An 8,701-nucleotide genomic window follows, 5' to 3' on the forward strand; every position below is an offset into this window, starting at 1 on the left:
CCCGCGCGCCCCAGCCCCGCTCCCCTCGCCGGTGCCGTGTGGGTGACACCGGGCACGTCCCGGTACCGGGGCTGGGCCGGCGCCCCGTGACTCCTGTTCTCTCGCAGCTGGTGGAGCTGAAGAACGGGGAGACGTACAACGGGCACCTGGTGAGCTGCGACAACTGGATGAACATCAACCTGCGGGAGGTCATCTGCACGTCGCGGGTAAGGCCGGAGCACCGGCACCGGGCACCGGGCAGGGGTCACCCACGGCAGTGTCCACGGGGAGCAACCGGCACCGGGCAGTGGTCACCCACCCATTGTGTCCACAGGGAACAGCCAGGCCCGGACAGGGGTCACCCAAGGGTTCCCAAGCTCTGTCCCTGCAGCCAGGCTGGCTCTGCTGTAGCTCGCATCGCTCGACCTCTGCCTGAAATGCAAATTTAATCTAATTATTGGTAATGTCCATAATGAAGGAGCTGCCTTGTGTGTGTGTGCAGGTGACTTTCGGCACAGCACGGGATCAGGGCTGGGGTCCCTCATCCCCCTGGGTGAGGGGCTGGGGGCCACGTGCTGTGATGCTGATCCAGGTTTCCCAAAAATCAGAGCCTTCACCTGTCCCAGGCAGCCTCAAACACCGCAATCCCTTTTATTCCCTGCCTGTCTCTCCCCTCTCCACATCCAAGTGAGGTTCACCCACTGAGGCTGTCTGGGACTTTTGCCCTTGGCCAACGGTGCTCCAGGAGATTGGGATCTGTGTTTTGGGCTCTGACCTCCATCATAAATGTCTGGTCTCATCCCTGTGGGAAGCGCAGACAGATGGAAATCGAGCTGTTGCTGTGCTTTCCCAGCCCTGGAATGTCAGAACTCCACAGGAGAGGCTGGCAGGGATCCTTGTTCTTCCAAAAATCTCTCTGCAAGCCCCCAGTTCCCGTTGTCTCCACGACAGGAGGTTGGAGTGATGTTGGGGCACATCAGTGTGACAGAGGAGATACCCTCAGTGAGGCTTGGGAGGGAATTTTGGGGTGGAACAGGGGGGTTTGGGATCTGTGGCTGCGTCTTGGGTCATGGTGGGACAAGGAGCCACTGTTGAATTTAGCAGGAGGGGGAGTGAGAGGAGGTGACAGCAAAGCCTTACCCAGGACACAGGTGGTGCTGCCCTTCTCCTTGGGAATTTGCCTCCGAAGGCTCTGTGCTCTGCCTGGGAAGAGCAGCAGCTCAGGTTTTGTTCCCTCTGGGTGATCCGGAATGGTCACCCAGAAGGACGTGGAGCTGTTGGAGCAAGCCCAAGATGCTCAGGAGAGGTGGAGCAGCTCTCCCGTGGGAAAAGGCTGGGAGGGTTGGGATTGCTCTGCCTGGAGAAGCTTTGGGGTCACCTCATTGTGGCCGTCCAGTGGCTGAAGGGGCCAACAGGAAACATGAGGAGAGACTTTGGACAAGGGATGGAGTGACAGGACACAGGGAATGGCTTCCAACTGACCGAGAGGGTAGGGATAGATGGGATATTGGGCAGGAATTCCTCCCTGTGAAGGTGGTGAGGGTTTGGGATGAAATTCCCAGAGAAGCTGTGGCTGCCCCTGGATCCCTGGAAGTGTCCCAAGCCAGGTCGGACGGGGCTTGGAGCACCCTGGGATAGTGGAAGGGGTGGAATCGGACCATCTTTTAGTCCCTCCCAACCCAAACCCCTCCACGATTCCACGATTCTGTGACCTGGCACACAGGAGAGCGGCCTCAGCTGCCTTCGAACGGCCCCAAATCCCGGGTGAACATGGATCTGCTGGGCTGGACTGGTGGGACTGGTGGCACTGGCCACTAGATGGCACGGGACAACGAGCCGGGAGCCGCTTGTTTACTCGGGGGAGGCCGGAACGAGGAAGCGACGGAGTTTGGAGCTCCATCCCTTCCTGCATCCCGAGCCAAGGAGCAGCCAGGCACATCCAAGGCAGGGTGGGGTTTGCCGGGCGTCTGTTGGAAGGGAATTGTTGCTCCTCTGCCTCGTCCTGGGCTTGCCCGTGCAGGCAGAGCTGCCCCAAATAACTCTGGGGTGTGGGGGGGGAAGCGGCTGCTGTATCCCGGGAGAGGAGGAACGGGGCGTGCTGGTTTCACCTCGTCTCCCGGGACACAGCAGGCGCCTCGGCTGCATGAGGATCGCTGGGCTGGAGCCATCCCAGCTGCAGCCAGGCCCTGCCGGAGCCGGGACGAGGCGGGTCCCAGTCCCTCCTCCCAGTTACATCATGGCCAGAGAGTTGTTGTTCAGCTCCGGGTACTCATTGCCACAACCACTCGCTGAAACCCTGCTGGGCTGAGTCCTAGGGAAGCCCATGGCATCCCAGGAAAACCCTGAAACTGCCTTAAAGCAATGCAGGGAGGCGGCTGCTCCGAAACTGGGCACCTGAAGAGTTTTTAATTTTTTTTTTTTTTAATAAATATATGATGTGTGAGCTCCTTATTTCCCTCAGCTGCTCTGGAGGCTCACATCCCTCAGCCAGCTGGCTCCAGAGCTGCCTCGCTGCTCCCTCCACACCCCCCAGAAGAGTGAAGCAGTGGGGTGACTCCCAGCTGGAGAAGAATCCCGGCCACAGCTGCGTTTTTCTTACCAGAAATGGTGGTTCACCACGATTTTAACTCGTGTCTCCTGTCCCACTTTCAATTCCCTTCTCGTACGAAGAAGGGAAGAAGAAGGGGCCTCGTTTCCTCACCCTCTTCTTCTGACATTTTCTGCCAGTGTTTGAGGTAGCTGTGGAACAAATTGAAACCTCAGTTGTCTGTGGAGCTGGGTGTTTTTGGGGAGTTAAACCCACCCTTTTCCACAACTGGTTACAGATAATGCTCCCAGCAGAGACTGCTGGAGCTCTCGCCCTCTCCAGAAACACTCAGATGCCTTAAAAGTGACCCAAAAGCACCAGGTTTTGCTCGTGGCCTCACGTGTTGCTCCCCAACAGGACGGGGACAAGTTCTGGAGGATGCCAGAGTGCTACATCCGTGGCAGCACCATCAAATACCTGCGGATCCCCGACGAAATCATTGACATGGTGAAGGAGGAGGTGGTGTCCAAGGGCAGAGGCCGTGGTGGGATGCAGCAGCAGAAGCAGCAGAAGGGCCGTGGGGTTGGAGGAGCTGGACGAGGTAAAAATCCTGGTTTTTTATCCCAGCTTGGAAAGGGGGGAGTGGGATCCCTGCCTTTAAAATTTCCCCTCTTGTGCAAGGAACAGCTCCTGCTGCTCTGTTTTAAACCCAGGGCTGTGTCTGGGAGAAGCTGGAGCCGCTCCTGTGCAGGATCCAGTCGAGCGAGTGCATAAGGCAGCCCCTGCCAAGGAACAGGGAGGATTCATGCCAGGGATGGGCCTCCCTCGTTTCTGGGGTTGGGCAGGAGCTTAAGAGAGTCTGAACTTGACTGTTTCGGCTCCTCCTGGCTCGTTTGGGAGCGTGACCCTGCAGAACTGTAGCTTAGCAAGCGCGGGGGGGAAAACAAATGGCTGTTCTGGGTGAAAATAGTGCAAACAGACTGGGCTGTGCCCATGGCAGTGAGAGAAAAAAATCATCTTCACCCCCATTAAAATGGGGCTTTGGATTTCCTGTTGATGTACTTATATTAAAGAAAACCCAACTATCTGAGGGTTTGAGTTCCTCCTGCAACATGAATAATTCATATTTCTGATAAAGGGGAGGTTGCCACTTCAGAAGAAATAGGTCACCAAAACAACCCTTCCCATTTCACGGGGTTAGGTGATCCCAGGGCACTTCAGCTGGGGGATATGCTGCTCCTTTTCCCCCAGATTATCCCGCTGGAAGCCTGGGAGCTGCTCCTCTGCTCTCCTGCTCACCCCTAATGCCACGTCTTCGGGATTTGTGGTCACGTCAGAACCCCAGGGCTGCTCTCGGCCCAGGCTTCGCCTGCAGTCGGAGCTTAAAAATCCCGAGTTAAATTTTAGAAGGAGCCCTGGGGACTGGGACAGGGACGTGTGAAGCCTCTCTGGAGAGCTGCCTTAAGGAGCTGCCTGTGCTTTGGCTATGCCAGGAATCCTGGCAGGACAGGTGGGATTGACCCGGGGCCATCGGCGTGCGGTGTCCTGCGATTCCCATTCCTTTTCCCCAAATCCCCGCCGTTCCTGCTGCCCCTGGGAGCTCCCAGCACGCAGAAGTGACCTTTCCAAATCTTTATTTTTGTTCCCCTCCTTGCCTTCGCCGTGTCCAGCACAGCAGTTTTGTTGGGTTCCTTGGACAAAGCGCTGTTTTCCCTGCTGTGGCCATACCCACCTTGTGGGGAGCAGGGCTGGGCTCCGAGGTGGAGCTCCTGCTGCTTCCATGGGCAGCCTCGATTTGCTGATGGAATATTTTCAAGGGAAGCTTTGGCATTTGCTAATTAGCTCAAAGGTTTGGCTCTCCTTACTGAGACACGAAGGGAGGAGGGAGAGGAAAAAAAGAAAAAAAAAAAAAAAAAGAAAAAAGAAATAAAGGCAGGACAATTTTGTTGGGAGGCCAGCAGGCAGGAGGGAAGCTGTAATTGTGCTCACAGTTGAAAGGATTATTGTTTCTGACACTGGTAATCCTCCTCCTTTGACTTCTTGCTTGCCAAACTCAGAAGTCGCCAGCCTTTGCCCCAGGAGCAGCCGGAGCATCCCAAGCACTGCAGGGTTGGGAATAATTTATGTTTTCCCTCTGGTTGGGGCACGTCTCCTCCTCTAGAGAAGCTCTTGGGCCCAGTGCTTGGATTGGGTCTCCTTTGGGTTCTGCCTTTTGTGTGGCTCTGCATCCCTTTATCCCTTGGATGGATTTTTGGGGATAAATCTGAGGGGTGGGCTCAGCAGCTCCCGTGGCAGGGTCTGAGGATGCTCAGCTCTCTGTAGCCTCCCAAATCCCTGCTGTCCTGTGCTCAGTGCCCTCTTCAGAGCCAAGGATTGCTCTGTCCAGCTTTTGGGTTGCCCCCACAGCTCTCAGGGGACACGTTACAACGTGGATTTTAAATTTGTCACTTCACTGGTTCCATTTTTTGGGAAGAAACTTCAATTTCCCATGAGATTTACACACCAGGGAGATATTGCTGAACTTGCTGATTGGGGGGGGGTGGCGTGAGTTTATGCACCTCTGAAATAAAGGTCTGGGACTGGAAAAGGAGCAGTCCAAAAGTCACATTTCTGCTTCTAAGACCCAAAAATAAGCAAGTTTTGGGGTAAAACACAAATAACTGCAGCTCTGCGTCATTGCTGGCTCACAGGGATGCTGTTACCTCTTCCTTTCTGCTCCACAGGTGTGTTCGGTGGCCGTGGCCGAGGAATTCCAGGCAGTGGAAGAGGCCAGCAGGAAAAAAAGCCAGGCAGGCAATCAGCCAAGCAGTGAGATGTCTGCACCCGGGCCGGGGACAGTTTGGGTTTTGTCACCTCAGGGTTGCCACGTGTCCAAAAACATTCCCTTTCCCACTCTTCCATCAGAGTCAGAGCCCAAATTGTGTTCCTTTGGAAGGCCCTCATGCTTTAATCTGGTGGAGTTTTCACTCCTCGTAGTCAGGAAATCATTGGAAATATTTTTTAAAAATTCATTCACGGTTAAGGACCGAGGTTCTGCCTTCTCCTGAGAGTGAACTTTTCAGGCTCACCGGGTTTAATTTAAAATATTTTCCTGTTCAGAGGTACCAGAAGGAAGGCAAACAAACACTTTCTGGATTGTTTGGATGTGGGGTTTTTTTTTTAATACTTGAAACTCGGGAAACTTGTTTTGTTTGTAACAGATGTGTTTTGGTTTAGAAACGCTGAACTTGAGGATGTTGTTCCTGTACATGAATAGTCCTAAAGGTTTGGGGTTTTTTTAAAACCAACAAACTTTTAAGCTATTGCTTTTCTTCTCCTGGCCAGTGGGTTCTGTTTCTCCAGTGGCTTAAAGGAGAACTTGGGATGGACATTGGCCTTCAAGCCTTGTTCCCAAGGGAGCTTTGTGACAAATGAGCGTTTCCCAATTAGTTCATTGCTAATTTGACTTCAGATTAGAAGTTTCCTTCAAAGGAACAGGGTTTTTTTCTGTGTGTTTGGTTTGGTTTTTTTTTTTTTTTTTTTTTGCATGAGGCTGGTGTGCCCCTTTTTCCTCATGGGGGATTTTTAAAATTTCTTTTGAAAAGTAACCTGAGTTGATTTACATGGATTTATTTCCCCCCCCCACTTTCAAAACTCTCTCCCTTCTGCTGAGACACCAAGTCCTGAACTCTGACAATATTTCTCAACCTAATTTCTTCCAGTACCTGGTGATTGACCTCACTGGCTGTACCTGTCACTTCCTTCCCCAGCCACCAATTATCCTCCCTTGGGGACACAGGCCAGCGTGTGAACGTGTCCCTCCTGTAGGTTCAGAAAACTCCTGGGAATTCCCAGGTCAGGTGGCTCCAGTCTTCCATCCCATAGGCAAAATGCACCCTCAGAATATCCTGGCTGATCTGAATTCAGCACCTGCACGAGGGCACGGGGGGAAGAAACAGCTCTGGGTGTGCCTCAACCCCCTCTGGATGGAGGAAACAGCTGAATTTGGGGGGGAAAATGGATGTTGTGAGTAGTTTTGAACAGGTTTTGGGTTTCTACAACTGGTTCTCATATCAGAGCCTCTGCCATCACCACTGTACTGAAAAGGAGTGAAGAACATGCTTTTATAGACTTATTTTTTTAATGTTTATAGAACCGGGCGCAGTGGTGAGTGGGAATAAATCTCCAGCCTCTTCCAGCCGCCTCCCTCTGTGTGTCTGTGATGCTGCCGGGCCCTGCCCAACCCAGAACCCTTCCCTGAGCCCTGGAATCAGGGATAAATCCCTAAACATTCAGTTTCCAACACCAGCCACGTGTTCTCCGTGGAGCTGTTCCTTGTTGAGGCCACGACCAGCACTCCGTGCTCATCCCAGGCTTCTCCCAGGGAGCCAGTTCCAGGGAGTGGGGTGATGTGTCCTCCCTGCTGGAAAACTCGTGTGGCATTTTAACAAAGCCCAGGCTGTGTCAGACTTTCCCTTCCCAACCTGCTCCCTCCCTTTGGATCCCTGCAGCCGCAGAGGCTCCGTGTGCTGCGGCTTCCCTGCTGGAAAGGGAAACACTGCTGGGATTTAAGGTCTGTTCTGGCAGGATGAATCCTGCCTGCAACAATGGGACCTTTGGCTCCAGCTCAGGGTAGAGTCCTCCAAGTGCTCCTTATCTCCTGGCCAAGCTTTGGGGTCAGGTGATGGAGCTCGTTAAGTTCTGCATTTGCTTAATTACACCACGGGCTTTAGCAGCATTCCCTGCCTGCTTCCCCCCTTCCTTTTTCCACCTCTGCAGGAATATTTTTGTCCCTCCTCAGAGGGCAGCTGGGTGGCAGATGGCTGTGTGGAAGGGCATCGATGTAACGCTCGGCTCTCATTTTGGGCTTTTTCTGCCCCAAAAATGGGAGTCTGGGGCCGTCACTGCCCCGTGGCAGGGCAGGGAGGCTGAAAAACGAAAAAAAAAAACCAAAACAGGGAGGAGCGAGATAAAAGCAACAACCAGAGAGGAGGAAAAAAGGTCTGAGCCTGGCTGCCGGCGTGGGTGGGTGCAGAGCGTGGCAGGGCCAGCGCGTCCCGCACGGAAAGACCCAGCAAAGGCCACCCTGGAAACCCTCCCTGCTGCCCTCCCGGGATATTTCGGTGGCACTTGAGCTGGTGGCAGCCCCGGCAGGCACGGGGCTGTGTCTCTCTGGCCGCCCCACGGTGACTCATAACTCCTGAGCCTCGACGAGGAGGCAGCACAGGAATAGTTACACACCAGCGACGCGGAGGGAGTGGCTGCCAGAATACTTCAGGGCTGTGCTAAGCAACTAAAAATACACGTCAAACCCTCCTCCTCCTCCTTTTTCCTTTTAAAATCTGTTTTCTTTCTCTCTCTTTCTGGTTTTTTTTTTCTTGTTGGTTTTTTTTTTTTTCTTAATTCTCGTTTTTGATTGTCGGAGGCCCCTGGGGGTTCCTCGGGGACAGGGGCAGGTTTGGGGACAGGCACTGGCAGCTGTGACTTCTTGTTTTCCCGGCTCGGTTCCTCTCTCCCATTGCCTGTGGCAATGACTAAGAGGCAGCTTCCCCTGCGTGCCCGGTGCCTGCCGTGCAAATCCTGGGGTGCAAACCCTGCTTGTTCCCTTTTCCAGGGGGGGCTTGGCACGTGGATGCATCTCATGGGCACCTTGTGTCCAGCCCACGTTCTCAGTGTCCAGCGCTTTGTCTCAGCTCCTGGCCGGAGCGGGGTCAGGCACCTCCGGTGTCGTGGAGCACACAGGGAATGGTCCTGGTGGAGCCAGGGAAGTGGGGACAGCAGGAGCCGTGAGGATGCTCTGGTGGCCGTGGCCTTGCTCGAGGCTCATCGTGCCTCGCCAAGGTCTGGCGGTGGTGTGGGCTCATCCCAAATCCTCGCCGCCTGCTCCGGGGTAAATATAGCCCGGCTGGCAGGTGGCAGGACACTGACTCAGTGGGTGCTCGTGGGGCCGAGCCGGGCTCCGACGCCTCTGAGAATAGCAGCTTCAGCCACCCCGCCGTGGGGACAGTGGCACTGCCACCAGCTCCCTGCACGGGGACCTCCCCACGGGTCTGCCCTCGCGGGAGGCGGAAGGAGCCACTGATTCATGCCCCTCATTAAACGCTCATTAAGAAAATGAAGCTGCTGGCTCGCTGCGGGCATTGGGTTCTTGGTTTGGGGACAAGAGACATGCGGGATGAGCAGCAGTGGTGACAGGGAGGGAGAAGGTGGGGGGGG

The 8,701-nt window shown here is 54.5% G+C and overlaps 1 protein-coding gene across 1 annotated transcript; it reads left to right on the plus strand.

Moving 5' to 3' along the window:
- Positions 1 to 5: 5 nt before the first annotated feature.
- On the plus strand, positions 6 to 6,686 carry LSM4 (LSM4 homolog, U6 small nuclear RNA and mRNA degradation associated; the record flags this gene model as incomplete). Its single annotated transcript, XM_017742455.1, has 3 exons — positions 6 to 206; positions 2,924 to 3,107; positions 5,230 to 6,686. Coding segments are annotated over 3 exons (474 nt in total), but the record flags the coding sequence as incomplete, so codon positions are not given.
- Positions 6,687 to 8,701: the final 2,015 nt, after the last annotated feature.

Source organism: Corvus brachyrhynchos, unplaced genomic scaffold (assembly GCF_000691975.1).
Source record: "Corvus brachyrhynchos isolate BGI_N302 unplaced genomic scaffold, ASM69197v1 scaffold158, whole genome shotgun sequence".
Classification (NCBI taxonomy): domain Eukaryota; kingdom Metazoa; phylum Chordata; class Aves; order Passeriformes; family Corvidae; genus Corvus; species Corvus brachyrhynchos.